We start from the raw sequence: 17,971 nt of genomic DNA on the forward strand, positions 1-17,971 counted from the left end.
TTTCTTGCATCTCAAACTGTAGCATCTCTCCTCTGAGCCATTCACTTTCCCTTTTATCATATGTACATTGTAGATGGAGTTAAATGCAGGAAGGATGGTGGCGAATATGCCACAAAGGGGGGCACTGTGGGAAAGGACAGTAGTGAGAGGAGGTGACAAATGGGACATTACAGAGCAACCTGGTAGAGTTGGTATCAGAGATGTAGGCTGGGATGGAGCAGTGTAAGGTCTTGGAGGCAAGGACAAGAAGTTTGGGCAGTGAGGATCCAGGGAGGTAGATCTTATCAGGTGAAGATAATTTATTGGCCAGATTTTGGATGTATGGAAGGGGGCTGACGAGGGCACTGGGGATGCCAGAGGTGGTTGCAGTTACTATTTTGATGGTTCTGTATGTATAAAGGAAATGCATGTGGAGTACATTCCAGAACTTCCCCAGTTGTCTGCCTGTCATTTCCCCTCCTAGTGAGGTATTCCTGAGTTAAACTGCATAGAGCCTCTGGATTTAACCTCCTAGCTTTGTAGCAAGGTGCATATTCTCATTTTTATCATCTCCCACAGGAGCTCAGTTCTGTCTAACCTGGCTAAAAACAGTGTTGTTCCTCCTCCCTGCATTAGCTTATTACCTGAGGTCCACTTTCCACCTGCCCCCTTATTCCCGGATTCACAAGTATCCCTTGTGACACTGCTGCTGCATCGTGGAGTGAGGAATCTCGCTCAGACCTTGGGGGTTTTTTGGTGGGGTTTTTTTGATCCACAGAGCAAATTCAAGTAGAAATCTCAGCCTTTTTGTAGCTCGCTCTCATGGGGAATCTTCCTTGAGGTCAGCCAGTACTGGGGAGAGGGGTGGGAGGAATGTCCCAGGGAAAACGAAGGCATCATGAAGAGTTTTCATGGGAGTCCAAACAGAGATTCTAAATGCTTCGTTATCCTATCTTGTACTCTTCATCTTCCAGTGGTTGTTTAAACGCCTGACTGGACAATGCGTGTGTTATGTTTAATGGCTCTGTTAATTACGTTTCTTTCTTGTTTTACATTTTGCAGTTATCTATTCCCTTGAAAAATCAAGATGACCTGGATAAAGCAGTAGATATCTTGGACCGAAGCTCAAATGTGAAAAGCCTTAGAATATTACTGCTGTCCCAGGACAGAAACCATGTAAGTAACCAATTTTGTGACACTGCAACTAAGTGAAATGCTTGAGATTTTTCACCTTGAGATCCTTATGTCCCCTAGTTAAAGAGCCTTGCACTGCAGTGGTACTCCAGTAAGAGAAGCAATATAAAGTAGTAAGACTGCTATGCTCCACATTCAAATAACCTCTTTGCTTGGACTTTACTAGTAAGTATTGGCTTAATTTTTTTCCTGGTTCAGCAGACTTTTAAGAGTAAAATTAGTATAAATAGAACCTCAGAAGCATCCCCTGGTAAACTAGAACAGGTCATCTTAGTGGATTTGGTTCATAGAGTTGATTTTTGATTTTGATTAGATAGCACATACTGTGTGAATTTTATAACTTAATATTTGTTTGGCTGGGTTTTTGACAGTATTTTGATTAGAGTAGGCGGTGCCCCTATAAGAACAAGGTGGGGCACTTGCTAGTAGAGTGTTTGGAGGAAACTGAGTGCAACATATGGGACACTTTGCCTGTGTGCCCAGAGAGCAGAAGGCCCTTCCCTTGTAAACTCTTCAAAGTCAAAACTTGATTTTACCTCACCATTCCAGAAAGCAAGCCTTATTTTTGAAGGTATAATATTAGCACTTCTTGGGGGAGTGGATGCCTCATGAGCTACAGAGCCTTTCAGCTTGTAGGTGGCTAGTTTGAATCCAGCCTAATTCAGCAGGAAGCTGCTCCCATCTGATGGATGTTTACTTCAGCCGGTATGAGATGAGCTTGAAGGGTCTCAGTTCCAGCTTCCACATCAGAAACTTGCTGTGCTTTGCACTGAGACACCATGAAAACCCGGGTTCCATCGGGAGAGTTTTCCCCCAAAGCGCTCCATGTTAGGGCTAAGCCATACTGGCAGGACAGAGACTTGTGCTGCTTGCTGCTATAGGAAAACGGAGGACACAGTGAGTCAACCGCCCTAGTGAATTATGTCCACCAGCATAAGATCCACACAACTTTTTAAAACTAAAGTTTATGGTTAAATGCAAATAGCTAATAACGGGCAGAGAATGGTACATGGAGCTGCACAAAAAGTTACTCTAAATGTAGCTGCTATCAAATCCTGAAAGTTCATTTCTATTAAATTCTGTAGGACTTCTCCATAAGGATGAGTGCTCAGCACACCTGTAATTCTTGGAGAAGTCAGATTTAAGGACTTAAAGGTACTTCAGCATCTCTCAAACATCACCGTCCATGTTAGATAAAAGTACAATGACCTTCAGATATGGTTTAACACCACCACTGTGCAATCAGGAAATAGCCTGTAAAAGAGAGCCTTACATTTTTGGTATTGGAGAAGAAACGATCATGTTTTTACTGCCCTCCATTAACTTGAATGTTTTCAGGCTACTAATAGGTGTAAGAGATTATCCAAACTTTACACAAGCCACCAGTGACTACCTGCAGTAAAGAATGAATTCTCCTCCCCTCACCAACCATTAGTCAGTGCTGTGATGATGTCCTCTATTAGTTGTTTTTTCCTCTTCTGCTGGAAGCAGAAGCAAATTGTTGCACAGCAAGGGCTTCAGCAAGTGCCACTACTTCCCCTCTCCTCTGACTTCCTCTTCAGCTCCAAGCTGCTTGACAAGAGAGCCCTGCATGTGATAAAGCAAAAGCCCATGAGCCTGAAGGAGGCTTCTTGGCTGCATGATCTCATCTGAGCGAGGCAGCGGGAAGCATTTTTTCCTGAAGTACAGGATGCAGATTTTGTTTTGGTTGGGCTCTTTTCTTTTTTGGGGATGGAAAGGTGATGCAGTGACTTTGGCACAAATATGTGTGTAAAACTAATCTAGTTTTACTGCACTAGCTGTGACTTTACTGGTGAGAGTTTACGACAGTACTTATATTCATTTAATATTGTACCTCTTGCCAGGGCAGCTATGCACCTTATCCTTTTAAAAAGAAACTCTGCCTTTGATCCTTTCTACCAGTACAGATGCTGATAGTAGGAACTGCTATAGCCAATCACCTGAGCTTGTAGAGAAGATTGAGTAGTAGGGCTAGATCCCATTGGATTTTGGGGTAACACCATTTGACTTCAGTGGAGTTGCATCAATATAGAATAGCCGAGGATCTGGTCCATAGAAAAAAACTCAAATAAAAAAAATTGAGAGATAAAGAGAACTTGAGAAAAGGCCCCCACTCCAATCCCTACCTCAAAAGTGTTGTGCCTTGGTGGAAAAAAAACTGAACTTAACTAGTCTTTCATTGTACCCTGCTGTTCACCAAGCTCTGGCTTTGGTGTGCCACCAGGGAATCCAGCCCTACAGGTGAGGGCTCTCAACAGAAAATGTCCTGCAGAGTTAGTAAGGCTGGCCTAACCGATCTCAGCTGCTGCTGCAGCTATAGGTGGGAAGGCAATGTCTGAGAGAATTTGACTTGTATGTTGCCAGTGATTAGTGATTTGCAGTCTCTGGTCAGCTGCAGGGAGGGGCAGGGTGAACAGAGCTGTTGGGCATTTAAATAAAAGGCATCTACCCAATTTGTTGTAAACATCTGTCTGAGAGAATCCTGTGGTAGGCTGAAGACTAGATCCTTATCTAGTGGGTTAGATGAACAATATCCCAAAACCCTTCATTAAAATACAGAGCCTCCCTTTGTCACTAGAAGAATTAATGCTGGTAATTTATCTCTAGTTGCTTAGGCACCTTTATGAAGCAGTCAGAGGACAGTGGATTACACCATCAGTGTTAGCTTTTAACTGCAACCACAACTAGCATCTGTTTACTGCTTTAGCCTCCCTTCCATAGAAAACACCTTCACAAGATCTGAGAGAACTGGCTTTGTGTCTGTATCTAACTACAGTCAGGTGTGTTGATGGCATTCTTAGTAGGGCTGTCTGTTCCTGTTGAAGATTCATCCATGCCCTTCACTCTTGCTACCCCTTCTGCCCCCAAAGACAGTGCTCTCCATGTTCCTTTAATAGCTGGGTAGATGCATGGTGGGATTGGCCTCACTCTGCTCCCATTGAAATAATGTGTTTTACCATTATTTCAATGAGAGCAGAGTTACGCCAACACTGAGTGCCTTTGGAAATCCTATTCATGGTGTCTAGCAGGGCTCTATATCACCTCAGTTCTCCTGCATATGTCCTTCAGACCCTGTGAGGCTCTGTTCAGCTGCACCACCTTAGGATCTGAAAAAAACTGATTTGGGGGTAAGCTTAGTTCCCTCTTTCTTTTCTTTCTCCTTAAAATCAAGCCATTACTTTTTAATATTTTGCATGCTGTGTATTGTAATATAAGGTGCAGTGGTTGGGTAGTTAAGGCACTTGACTACAATCCTGAAGGTCGTGGGTTCCAGTCTCACACTGACTTACCCATTTTGCAGCTGGGTGAAGGGGATGTGATCTGTTGGGTGAGGGTAGTCAAAGGTGGTCAGATGTGATGTCGGCCTCATTACCCCTTGTGTACCATTGGCTGTGAAACAGACATGCCTTAACCTTGTCAGCCCAATAAGCCATTGGCTTAGGGACTTTGATTTTGTATAGTGATATCGTCAGATTTTATATACCAGTTACACACTGCAACATTCATAGTCTTCTAATGTAAAATGAAGCACTCAAAAGGTTGCCTGTGAAAATGTAATTCAGCTCCCTTGTGCATATGCAGTACGAAACAGTCTTTAATTACATGGTCACATACTGTGTTTTCCCACAGGATCCCTGCTTCATTCAGAGGGTAGAAGGTTGTTCGTAGGACCCCTTCCTCATTTGTTGCAGAATTTGGAAGGTTTATATGAGGCAGGGGATTGCAGGAAGAGAAAGAATGGTCTCAGGTTTAAGAAAGTTGAATGTTACCTTGGAGAACTGGATTCATTCCCTGCCTCTCCAGAAAAATTCCTGTGTGATGCTAAGCAAGGCATTTTAACCCGACTTCTCCTAGGTGGTCACTTTCATTGTGTTCTCATTTTCTGGATGCCCAACTTCGGACTCTGGGATCTAATCACCAGAAGTACTGATCATACTCAGCTGCAACCGAAGGCAATAGACATGTAAATTACTATGTAATGCTAAATACGCTGAAAAATCAGGTCCTAGGTGTCTCAAAATGAGCACCCAAAATTAGTGAACAATTTTGACCTTAATTTTTCTGTGCCTCGCTTTCCCATTTATAAAACATGAATAACCCTCCAACTTCACATTGGTGATGTGAAAATAAGATATTTTTGAAGCACTCAGATACTATAGTGATAAGCACCATAGAAAAGACCACAAGGAAATTAAAATTCTGCCCTTGGAACAGCATCTGAATAGTGTGCTTTAATAAGGCTTGGAGTGGTGCACTCAACAATGAGGATAAAACAAAATATTGAATAGTTACTCCCTCTATTCCTTGACTCACTTAGAGATCCTGAGGAAATATGATCATGTAATTAAAGACTATCATAGTTCATACGTGCAGGGGGGCTGGATTAAGGTTGCCCAGGCAATCTTAATTCTGAGATTTCCTAACTTGTGTGTTTGACTATGTAATTTTAATGTAGATTGTTTGCAATTTCTTAGCTTGTTAAAAAACAGAAAAAACAAATTCCATCATGTGGAACCACATTGACGCCCACATGGCTTGTCAACGGGATTGGAACCTTTAAATCCATAACTCGGTCTCTGGCACTTGAGTTGATGGAGTAACTGATAACAGTAGTAGGTTGTCATCCTCTGTAGTTACTAGAGGAGGACAAAACGTAGTTTAAGGGATCTCCAGGTCATTCAGTCTCACCTGTATATCACAGCCCACTAAACGCCACCCAGCCACCCCCACACCAAGCTCATCAACCAGAACTAGATCAACATACATTTTGCCAGTGGGTTTCAGATTTCTGCTGACATCAAAGGAATAGTGAGCCTTGGGTTCCATTCCAGATTGTTCTCTAGTGGTCAGAACCTTCTCCACCTGTTTCATCCTGTAATCGGGAAGCTTGCCCTGCTGCTACCTGTATTGTTCCTGCTCTCTGCATGAAAAGGACTTCAGTCTTCAGGGCTGTCATTCATGCACCTTCTTGTTAGCAGTAAAATTCATATTTCTGAAAATGTGTCCGGGCTGCTCAATTTCTGCTTCCTCTTCTCTCCCAACAGACTAGTTCTTCACCACATTCGGGGCTGCCAAAACAAGTCAGGATCAAAACTTCCCAATCTATGGGGGATGTGAACACAGCCTACCAGCCACCAGAGCCCAGAAGTAGGCTCCTGTCTGTCAGTGAGTATTTCTCACCACTTCCCAGCCATCTTCGTATTCTTAGCCATGTGTATCCATTGGGCATTAGTGTTCATGCTGTCAGAGGAGACAGTTCTGAGAAATCTATTGACTGATTGTAGGAATATTCCTAGGACAAAATAATTCCTTATCAAAAGCCCTTTATACGTTTGTGATAGAATAGTAAGGAATATTGGTGTAATCTGTTGAACAGCTAAAGAGTTACTAAGTGGGATGTTCCAGAAATTCATTGAGGTTAGAGGTTTGGAAAGGCCATATTTAGTCCATTAAACTTTTTTATTTAGACTGGCATTTAAGTCCAGGAAACTACAATGAATTAAATCTTGGGTTCTGGCATCCATCAGCCACCCTGATTAAAGCTTTACTAGGAATATAGGAGTTGCCATAGCAGATCAGACCAGAGTCCTGCATATTCTGATATCTCGGATAGTGGTTAGTATCAGATGATCAAACAAAGGGTGAATACAGGAGGTAGCTGGGGGCTGCCCCATTCAGAATAATAAGTAAATGTACCTGCCTTTCATTTCTCGAGCTTATTCACAGCCGCTATTCTAATTAATTCATGTTCTAGTTGAAAGATCGTTTCAGGGCTGCTGACTGTAGCAGACATGCACTTTTCAGTAACGAGTTCCAAAGCAGTTGCATTTCATTCAGCAGTAGGGCAGCCACAAGAGAGCACTGAAGGTCACTTCCATAATGAAAACCTAATTCTTGTGTGCTGCTGATTATCAGCTCCCATTCATTTCATTGGAAGTTCTGGGTGCTCAGTACTTCCGAGGAAGCTTTTGCTGTGCCAGATCCTTAGCTGTACACGCATTCATTAAGGCAAATTATAGTGCCCTATTTAATTTGTTGACCTAAAGCTACCATGAATGCATCAATTTATCCTTGACCCCTGCTTGCAATGGCTTTGACTAGTTGGAGCTGCTTATCTGTAATGTTCCCTTGCATAATCGTAAAGTATTTTTGCGATCTGTGGGTAAGTGCTAAGAGCTGTTACTATTATTAGAGGCTGTAAACTTTTAATGTGAAAAAGGAAAAAAACAGACTCTGAGACACCCCTTGAAAGCTGTTTGGACAGAAATGCCATCCACAAATGTGACTTATAAATAAGCTTCTTTTGTATGTGAAATCTTGATGTGTAATTATAGAATCATAAAAATGTAGGGCTAGAATCAATCTTGAGGTCATTTTAGTCCGTCCCACAGTACTGAGGCAGGACCAAGTATACCTTTCAGGGGTTCTCGCAACACATTTTTTGGTGGCCTCCAAAAGTGCGGCCACCAACTCTTGCTGGTGGCCGGTATGACAATTTTCTGAAAAACTTTGTTTTTCCTAAAGCTAATTAATATGCACATATACCTGTCCAAATCATTGTAATTTATTTATGTAGGGTTTTTTTGCAGACTCAATAACAATGTACAGTTGTCTATTCTTTACTGAACCTAAACAGAATAGAAACATAAATAAGGTGGTTTGCATGTTCTTGTCTTTTTGTTGTTGTTCCTTTTGCTTTTTTGGTTTGTTTGTTTTTAATAGAATTGCTAGCTAGTAAGTCTGGGTCTGTGAAAAGTGATATTTGTATGTTTGTTAATATCACTTTTGACAGCAGCAGACTTGTTAGCTAGTTGGGAGGCAGTGCAAAGTGATATTAACAAACGCACAAATATCACTTTTGACAGCAGACTTACTCAGCCCTGGCAAGCCGGGGGACAAATTAGGTGGCAAGCAGGCACCTCATTTGTAGCCCAAAAATAAACCTTGAGAAGCCTCCATTCCTGTCACTGATATGGTTGTACTCTAGGCTATAGAGCAGTCTAGATCTCTGGAAGGTGGCTGCTCTTTCTCCCCTCCTCCCCCCACCCCCTTTTTAATTTGGGGTGAGGAATGTAACCCAGTTTCCTGGAGGATTTCAAGCTCTGCTTTTATGCCAGATGTAGATGGGAGGCTAATACAGAGCAGAGTTCTGCTGTGATGGTTTAGATGTGCAGAATACACCTGTGTGGATACTGCCTGCTATGCAATGGAGGTTTCTGAAGTAAAGATAAGCTTTATAAAAACAAAAAACAAAACTGAAAATGGTAAGTGCTGTCTGGCAGCACTTTGTTTTTTTTCCACTCACTTCCTTTGATATACATTGATTTAGAACCGACTTCCTTTTCCTGCCCAGTGATGGTGACCTTTCCACAATAGCGGCTGGCCTGAAGCCAGTGGGACTTGGGCTCCCTTCATCAAGCCATGGCATTGTATCAGAAAAAGTGAAAGTGTGCTCTCCTGACTCCGCCCAGCTATACAGCATGCTCTCCTGTTTATCTTGGTTCTGATTGGTTACCAGTGTCATGTGACCTCTGCAGGCTTTCTTAGAAAATCAGGCAGTCATTTTTTAAAAAGCAGCTGTAAATTGTTTCACATGTTTGGATGCTCGATGCATTCCAAGTTACCTCACAGTATGTACGTTGCCCTGATTTCAGTTTACTATCACAAGTGTAATAAACTGGGGGGTGGGGAGGTTAGTAATAGCTGTATGAAATATTGTCATTAGGAAGGCACTTGCCAGTTTTCATGTGCCTATTGCAGCAGCTGGGCATATTGCATAGGTTAAAGACAGCATCATCTAAGCGCACACGTCTGGGAGTTCTCACCTTCCCAGTTCTGCTGCTGAGTCACTGTCACCTTGGGCAAGTCACCTTGGTCCAGATATTTTTTTCTCAAGGTCCTGAGGACTCACGGCTTGAGTCAGTAGGAGCTGTAAGTGCTTAGCCTAGCCCTTCTGGTAATCAGGATCTTACCCTACCTTGGCCTGTCCAGCCCCATCCTTCCCCCCGTGAAGTGTCCATATCCTTATCCCTTCCTTTCTGAAGCACTCTGAGAAGCACAGAAAGAAGAATGCTGAGGATTAGGCTACCCTCAGTAAACAGCGTACTCTCTGCGCTCACACACACACTCTAGTCAAGCAGATGCTTGACCAGAAACCTCTTACAGTAAGTACCACAGTGCCCTAAGTTCAAGTAAAATGTGATGAAATCGTTCTCCTGTCCTCTAGTCATTGACTCATTCAGGATGGTTGAGACTAAAGCATTAATCTTTGCAGTGCAGTCTTCAAGCTATTTATGCAGTACCGATCTCAGGTGGCAAGGAGGAGATTGCCGGGTGTGCTTACTAATGCAACCCAGCACTGCTTCAGGTCTCCCGTAATGTATATTTAATGAAACACTAAATGTTGGGATGGCTAGCGCATGTGATGCTTGTTAGGCGTCGGGGATGCTGCTGCTCAAACTAAATGGCGCTGTATTTTGCATGTAGTCATTAATAATGGCTGTCCTGACAGGAGCATTTTGTGTAGGCAGAAGCTGATCAGGCAGCAAGGGGATAATGCTTCCATTATGTGGTCAGGGTAGCAAGAAGGCCCTCTGCCTTTGAGTGCTCTTCACTCTCCTTCCAGCACTGAGATAGTGGAGGCAGCACCGGAGTGTCATGAGGTCTGTTTCAAAAAGGAGAAGAGGGCAGGATAGATAGCTGTGATCTGTTGGGGCTCAGGGGCTTCACAGGTGACTCTTGCATGGGATTTTAAACAGCAGTCCTTTTGTTTGTTGAATTCTTCACTTGCCAGCAATGCAGCCATTGTATTGAGTAGCACCTATGAGCTCAGTTTCTGCACATACCTGTTACGATAGCTCCAGAATTGTTCTCCTCATCGTGAATGTTTGAGTGCTCCAGAATTCAGGCTGTTCCTGACTTTCTTGTCTTTATGTACATGCACACAATCTCTTCATTAAGCATCTGGATAATAAACCTCCCTCTGTGTCTGTGGTCCAGGTTCTCAGAACACAGGCCGAAGTTCACCTCCCCCGGGGTATGTTCCAGAGAGGCAACAGCGAATTGCTCGCCAGGGCTCTTACACCAGCATAAACAGTGAAGGCGAGTTCATCCCAGAGACCAGTGAACAGTGTGTGAGTATAAACGTGTGGGTGGTGGGGAATAAATCCAGTAAGCACCAACACTGCTCGCAGTCTTTCCTGTGCCTGCGTTCATCCTAGAATATTCACCAGCAAACAGCTGCTGCCTGCTTGTTCAGTTAAACTCTGCTGTTGTGTATGTACCACTCCAGTGCAGCCCTTGAAACCCTTTGCTATACTGCCAGGAGCAATCCCTAGGCATAACCTGTGCAGGCTCACCACCTATCAGTGAGCTCCTCTGTGTACCCTTGACACACATGCCCAGGGTCACCACCCCTGGCTCTGTGATCTTTTCCTGTCTGAGCAGAGACTGCAGAGACTCTCTCACACCAGGAAGCGGGACCACAGTGCATCTTGTGAGTGGAAAGGTCGGTTAGGGAACAGAATCTCTGCTGGTGCTGGAGTCAGATGGGGCCCCAGATGGGAGCTGGCACTCACCTTGGCAAGGCTGGGACAGCTCTATACATTGTGAAGGCCGACTGGTCTCCAGTATGATGTATATTTCCTTCCTTAAATATACAAACACAGACTGTATGACTCTAACCATATCATTATGCATCCGAAGAAGTGGGCAGTAGCCCACGAAAGCTTATGCTCTAATAAATTTGTTAGTCTCTAAGGTGCCACAAGTACTCCTGTTCTTTCTTCTAACCATATCGTACATGTCAGGGCTCTCCATTATCTAAAATAACATGGTGGCTCCAAACTGCTGCAACCATAATCCCAACAAGTCTTCTGGGGTGGGGTGAAAGATGGGGTGTACTTTCTAAATAGTTCCCCTCTCTTTCTGGACTTACCCCAGTCACTCACTCTGGATGAGCAATGGTGACTGCTGCATCCTTCTATGCAGCATTTTATGTGGCAACATCAACTCGGCTTACTATTGCAGTTTTATTACCTTGTTTTACAGATGTTGGACCCTCTAAGCAGTGCTGAAAATTCCATATCAGGAAGTTGTCAGTCCTTGGACAGATCAGCAGACAGGTACAGACCGACTGATAAGACCTCTTATGTGATCAAATTGTGATGAGGTTGTGTAAAGGTCAGTTTATTTTGCACTTTAAATCATTTTACTTAGACAATAGGATCATAGTCCTACATAATTTCCCAATATACTTCCTAGAGAGAACTGACTGCATTTTAAGATTATGGTTTTGCCAGAAAATAAAATAAATGAATCAAATGGGGCTTAAATAGCTTGTTTGTTTTAAAATACAGCCTTTCAGTGTATGCAGATTGTGTGGGGTTAGACTGTCGGAGAACATCTGGCTTCAGGGTACTGAAATTTGACAAGACACTACTTTTAAAAAAACACAAATATTGGGATGTTACGCGACATATCATTACACTAGATCCGTGTGGTTTATAAAATGTCGCATTTATTCCAAAGGGAAATGAGGGATTTCTCTCCCTCCTCCTGGAGGAGTTCAACTTCCTTCCCCTCTCTACATGTTGCTAAATTCCCCCCTGCTGGCAATAGGGGCACTTGGCTGCTCCTTGCAGGGGTTGGCCAGGATCTAGGAAGGCTAAGAGAGAAATCTTATTAGGGAATCTGAAAGGTGGGTAAGCCTCACTCCATCTAAACCTATTTAGGAGAAATGGATGTGAGAAGCCTGGTTTTGTTGCCAAGACTAGATTTGTGTAACCACCCACCTTAACCTCTTGGGAGACTTTGACAAAGGTTTCCGCCACTGCTTCAGCATGGTCACAGAATTCCATGTGTTGGGGAGGAGCAGGAAAGAGACTCAAAAGATGCTGTTAACCATGTTCATACTTTGGCAAGGTGGCTGCTTTTGGTCCTATATAGAGAGAAGTGTATGTTGACCTGTATAGTAGGGGAAACTGTCAAACCAGTAACAGACTTTCTGTCCCAGAGAGCAAACAGTCTAGGCGCACAAGCTGGACCAGCAGGGCTGATGGCAGGGGAGATTGAACCTAGCTAACTTGGGTTTAGCCGGGTTTTAACTTTGAACTTTCATAGCATAAAAGCACGAAATAAATTACTGCCGCATCAATTGTATTGCTGTGTAGCATCTTGGCTTTCTGTTGCTTCTGGGCCAGAGGTTTGAGATCTGCACTTACCCATCTGGAGCTGAATTAACTTGCAGTGTCCACTGCTGTAAATATCTTCTGAAATGGCTTGTGATCTTTTTTTAAATAGCCCTTCTTTTCGGAAATCACGGATGTCCAGAGCACAAAGCTACCCCGACAACAGACAGGAATTCTCAGGTATATCAGCACCTAGTATAAAAAGCATCCGTTATAGGTATTAATACAGGTTCTGACTTTAGTGTAGCTAATTTGTTATGTGCAGATATTAGTCTCACTCCTTATATTTTCTGTTTTTTGGTGGTTATCCCCCCTTTGTTTGCTGGATACATCTAGAGAACTTTTCAATGAAAAGCTATGAATTTACTGCCTTTTCCTATGAAGCCTGCTGATTGCGGAATGTGCTGCCATTAGAACTTGTTTACATTGCATAAGGAGTCTCTCTCTCTGCTCCTTCTTACCCGTTACCAGATCGTGAGAATCAAATATATGACAAAGCAGGGAAAGGGGGGACGTACCCTCGGCGCTACCATGTCTCCATGCAACACAAAGATTACAGTGACGGTGAGTATGTTGCAGCCCTTCGCCTCTTGGGTTGAAATTGGAGGGGAAGGAGGCAGCAGTTCCAGAGGTGAGCCAGCACCTTTGAGTGGCTGTGGGAAACTTAACAACTAGGGCACAAATGTAACTCCTCTATTTGGAGAGCCTCACCACACACAGCTTCCTTGTGTGCACAGTTGGTGCCATGCATGGTGGTAGTAGCTCAAGATGCATGCTGTCATGTGTGATACCAGGTTTCCCTACTGATGCAGGCTTGCTATCCTTTGCTCCGTCTCTGCCCTCCCTCTCTGAGGGCATCCTTGCTGAACAGTGCCTTCCCTGGGATGATGAATAAGCACGTTGGCCACAGGCTGGAGACTGTAACATAAAGAGGCTTCTACCTTGGGGATCCCCTCTGCTATTTTTATCCTGCGTGGATCTTTGGCACCAGCTATACCTCGTCCGGCTCACTTTAAAGAGTCTTTAAAGCTTCCTTTTAGTAAGACACTGATGGATTTAAAGGAATAAGTCTGTTCGATGACCTGCTGGCTGCTTGGGTAATTTTAGAGATTAAGTTAGTCTTAGCCTGCATACCCTAGTTAACTACCCCTTGTGCTGTGCTGTGCTTGTAAGCCTGGGGTGTTATCTGGCAAGCCAGTCTCTCAGTCCTCTTACTGCAGCCTGTGTGGCCATTAGCAAGCTTCGGAGCTTGCATGGCAGCTTGCCCACTAAGGCTCCTCAAACTTTGCTTTAATTTAAGAGTAAGTTCCTGTTTGGAGCTTGGTGAGGCTGCAGAGGAGGTATGCCTCAGAGTGAGGGCAGTAAAGTGACTCCCCCTCCTGTCTCTCTTGATTATGATGGAGGGTAAGTTGTCCTGCGCTCAAGTAGCATACTCTCTGAATGTGCATGTTTCAGCGTGTGACCTGCACTGTGGTGGATTTCACACGTCTGGTTTCCCCTTCCCCCAGGACTCAGGTCTCTGGCCATGCTTTCCTGTTTGTGCCTAGGTTATTTGGCAACACTTAACGGTCTCCTCCTCTCCCTCTTCCCCGTTGTTAATATCTTCAGGCCGGAGGACGTTCCCCCGGATACGGCGGCACCAAGGGAACCTATTCACGCTAGTGCCATCAAGCCGCTCCTTGAGCACCAACGGGGAGAATCTGGGCCTGGCATTGCAGTACCTGGACCCCCGTGGGCGCCTGCGGAGTGCTGACAGTGAGAATGCCCTTACCGTGCAGGAAAGGAACATTCCAACCAAATGTAAGTGTCAGGTGCTAAAGCAGCCAATCTGGGGCAATGGGTGCCGAGGGAAGGCAGCATGGATGAGGGGAGAAGGCTCTTAATTTAGTGGACCTGGAGTTGGTGTCCGTCTGTCCAAGAGCTTCACTAGGATAAACTGCTCCAAAGCCATGCAGCCTCAGGGTTGCATTTGAACATGGCCATCTACTCTGGCTCCTCTGGGCGATGGGTCCTGATGCTTAGAAACGAATTGTCTCAGAGCTTGGTGCTCCTTCTGCTCCCACCTGTGATGGGAGAAGCCAGTGAGAGTCCAGCTAGGAAAGCATTTCCAGACATAGAATATCAGGCTTGTTTTCTGCATCCCAGTCAGTGTTCTGGTCACACTGTTCAGCAATTCCCATTTTGGTACATTATGATCTGACTGTGTAAGAGAAATTCCAGTAACTGGTTATGCCTGAAATAGCTCTAGTGTCACTAAATAAGAACATGTGGATTTAAAAATACTTTGACAGCAGTCCCTAAAATACCCAGCACTGTTCCTCTCCATGATCCGTACCAGCAGTGCAAGCTCACGCTGAAAGAATTGGCTTTCCTATTAAAAAGCACAAGGTAAAATCTGAAATCAGCTGAATCCAGGTGATGTCCAGGGTTTTTAAGCAGTTCTTAAAGAGCTGTTTATTTCATTGGTACTGTTTATCTTGTGTAGAATGAGGCTTGCAGACTACAGTATGTTACTAATTAAGAATTATTTTTGTTTTTGTGATTCCTGGTAGTAAGATTTATTTCCATGTTAATGGAACCCTGGACTTGTTTGGGAAAGTTTGTTTGTAAAGAATAAAAATATCCAAGTTATTTCCTCATAAAAATAGGTACGAAAGGATAGTGTTAAAATGTGGAGAGCATCAAAGATCTTGTGCAGTAACTTTGAAAGTTAAGTTTAGTGACAAATGTAGGGGTTAACTGTTTAAAGCAAAGTAACTAGATCAAATGTATCTCTTTAAAACATTGACTCCCAATAGCAAAGTCAATTCTTTATGCCTCTTTGCATCCTCAAATTGGCTGCTTGCTGCTTGTTTTTTATAATGAAAATACTTTGTTTACAGACTTTTCTTCGTAATTGGAGGCAATCACTACCCCCCTGATTTAGTGTTACTCCTGTTTCTCTCTCTGTGCTGGTCTAAATGACTGCAAAATATGTAGTTCAGTGGAAAACTGAGCTCAGTTATTAGAATCTGACACCAGAGTTTCCTATTTATACAGAACAAAGGTTTTGTCCCCTCACAAAACACTCCTCTAGCCAGAATTGTGATAAGACCCCTGGAAATGGTGTCAAAACATCTCATCCTTATTGTCATTTCCAGCAGAAAAGAACTGATCTTAGGGCTTGTCTACACTGGCGCTTGACAGCGCTGCAACTTTCTCACTCGGGGTGTGAAAAAACACCCCCCTGAGCGCAGCAAGTTTCAGCGCTGTAAAGCACCAGTGTAGACCGTGCACCAGCGCTGGGAGCTGCACCCCTCGTGGAGGTGGTTTTGTAGAGCACTGGGAAAGCTGTCTCCCAGCGCTTTGCCGTGACTACACAAACCACATTAAAGTGCTGTCAGTGTAAACTAGCCTTTAGCAAGACACCCAGCTCCTTTTTATTCCCTGCAGGGAGCAACTGTGGCAAGATTAGGGATTTAATATTCACCTCCCTCCCCCTAAGGTAATAGCAGCCTCTCCTGAGTGGATGCTGAGGGGGAGGAAATGCTGCATTCCAAAGCAATAGACCACTTACCTGGCCAGAGATGATGGCTGCATTCCAATGGATTTATCTCAGTGGAACCCCTGATGGAGTGAAGCGTCACTAAGTTCAGTGAAACAACTTGGGACATATGCGCCAAGTGGCATTTCGTTACGTTGTGTTCCATGTGTTCATTTTAGCATGAGTGTGATTCAGTGATTAGAGCAGGGGTCTAGGAGTGCATGTTGGAGCCCTGAATTTTAGTCAGGGTTCTGCCACTGACTCACCAACCTCGGGAGAGTCACTTCCCAGCTGTAAAATGGATATTGAGATCTCTTTGTAATAGGATTGATGTTTGTACAGCACCTTGTGATCTTCAACTAGCACTGTAACAGGGCAAATTATGATTGTGTTTTCAGCTCCAAGTGCCCCAATAAACTGGCGACGAGGGAAACTTCTGGGACAGGGTGCCTTTGGTCGTGTGTACTTGTGCTACGATGTGGACACTGGCAGGGAGCTTGCAGCTAAACAGGTCCAGTTTGACCCAGACAGTCCTGAAACAAGCAAGGTATTTGAAAGAACTCCTCAAAGCTGCCAAACCTAACCATGCAGACTAAGATTTTGTCTGTCTCTCCGGAAGCTAACATCTTCCGCTGCCGGTGCTAGGGCTCCAGGCTGCAAGGAGTCATTTAAAAATCACTCTTCTGTTAGTGTTGAGAATAGCTTAAGCTTGAAACTGAAATCTATTTCCTTACTCTACTTTTGGCCCTCCATCCCGTACTGGCTTGTTGCCAAGTTCCTTGTGGGTGCTGAGTGGCTACCATTGGCCTTGTTAGACAAAAGTGCATGAGAAAAACTAACACTGAGATATTTGGGGGTTTGACATACAATTTTGTGTTTGCAAAGCCCCCTTAAGGGTAAAAAAAAATGGTAAATCTTATATTGACCCATTACAGGAAGTTTCTAAAGATTTATTATTCTCTAAACAAACTGAACTTGGATGTCTAACTTCTTGGCCAAAAGGAAGACTGTACGTCCAGGCTGAGAACTTGGCTCTCTTAGCAGTTTTAACTGGCATTCCAGTTGAAATGGGAGCAGGGGGCCATTGGGTGCATAGCCTGCAAGAGTAATGGAGTAACTTGCTGATGCCTGCACCGTGACTCTAATGTGCATTGCCATCAGGGGCCTCCTTGCCAGTTTAACATGCCAGCTTCCCAACATCTAGCGAGTTCACTGTGAGGCGGGAGAATTGGTCCATGGAGATTTAATTGTTCTAACTGAGCAATGGGGATTAGGATCCCAATTTAAGTGAGGCCCTGACCATAGTGGGCCTTCATTTACACCGAATCTCTGCTGTAAATCAGACGGTGATGCTGGGCCAAGGGAGAACAGGCTGGAATGTGTTTTGGAGGCGCTGACACCCCAAACCTGATTTCATTTATCTGTGTAGTGGCTAGTTTCTCCCTCTTGAAAAGATGCAACCTCTCCACAAATGAGAGAGAGAAATCTGGCCTGTGGCAGAGGAGACTGTTTCAGGGTCTGGAGGACTGAATCAGTGGGAATGCTTGTGGGGAGGGGGCGGGGTGGGGGAGACCATGCTGCTGTTCTACAAACCAGTTGTGCTCTGATACCTTTAAGGGTCAGCGTGTTCATTCTCTGGGAGAATCCGATGTGTTTCCTGTGCAGTCAGGATCTCTGATTCAGCCTGAAATTGTTGGATAGCCCTTCTGCCATTGTACTATAAAACTCTGTTGCATCTGTGACAAGGAAAAAGGAGAGAATCTTCATGTGTGTGGTTGCAGACACTTTAGATCCTACAAGATCAGCATCCCTTCCTAAGCTTGAATTTGCGTAAAACTCACTAGCATAAATCTGGGCAGGAAACCAGTGATGGAAATTCTTAGGTTAAGGGCGTCTAAGAAATACCTTGGTATCTAAAGGGCTGAGGATACTACACACTCACTCCTAGCACATCTGCGGGGCTTTCTATTCAGTTACTGTTTTAAAAAACAAACAAACAAAAACCTCACAACCCTCCAGTCCAGGAGGAAGGGACTATTCCCATGTTACAACTGGTGAAATAATT

At 44.1% G+C, this 17,971-nt stretch overlaps 1 protein-coding gene across 1 annotated transcript in view; it reads left to right on the top strand.

Annotated features, from left to right (window-relative positions):
- MAP3K3 (mitogen-activated protein kinase kinase kinase 3) overlaps positions 1–17,971 on the top strand; it is a 52,139-nt gene that overhangs the window by 23,420 nt on the left and 10,748 nt on the right. Inside the window, exons 6-13 of the mRNA XM_054014197.1 lie at positions 1,042–1,155; positions 6,240–6,360; positions 10,195–10,328; positions 11,245–11,318; positions 12,496–12,563; positions 12,855–12,947; positions 13,992–14,183; positions 16,305–16,453. Coding sequence (XP_053870172.1) covers positions 1,042–1,155; positions 6,240–6,360; positions 10,195–10,328; positions 11,245–11,318; positions 12,496–12,563; positions 12,855–12,947; positions 13,992–14,183; positions 16,305–16,453 — 945 coding nt within the window. The remainder of the gene's footprint in view (positions 1–1,041; positions 1,156–6,239; positions 6,361–10,194; positions 10,329–11,244; positions 11,319–12,495; positions 12,564–12,854; positions 12,948–13,991; positions 14,184–16,304; positions 16,454–17,971) is intronic.

The sequence above is a fragment of the Malaclemys terrapin genome, chromosome 25, assembly GCF_027887155.1.
Source record: "Malaclemys terrapin pileata isolate rMalTer1 chromosome 25, rMalTer1.hap1, whole genome shotgun sequence".
In the NCBI taxonomy this organism is placed as follows: Eukaryota; Metazoa; Chordata; order Testudines; family Emydidae; genus Malaclemys; species Malaclemys terrapin.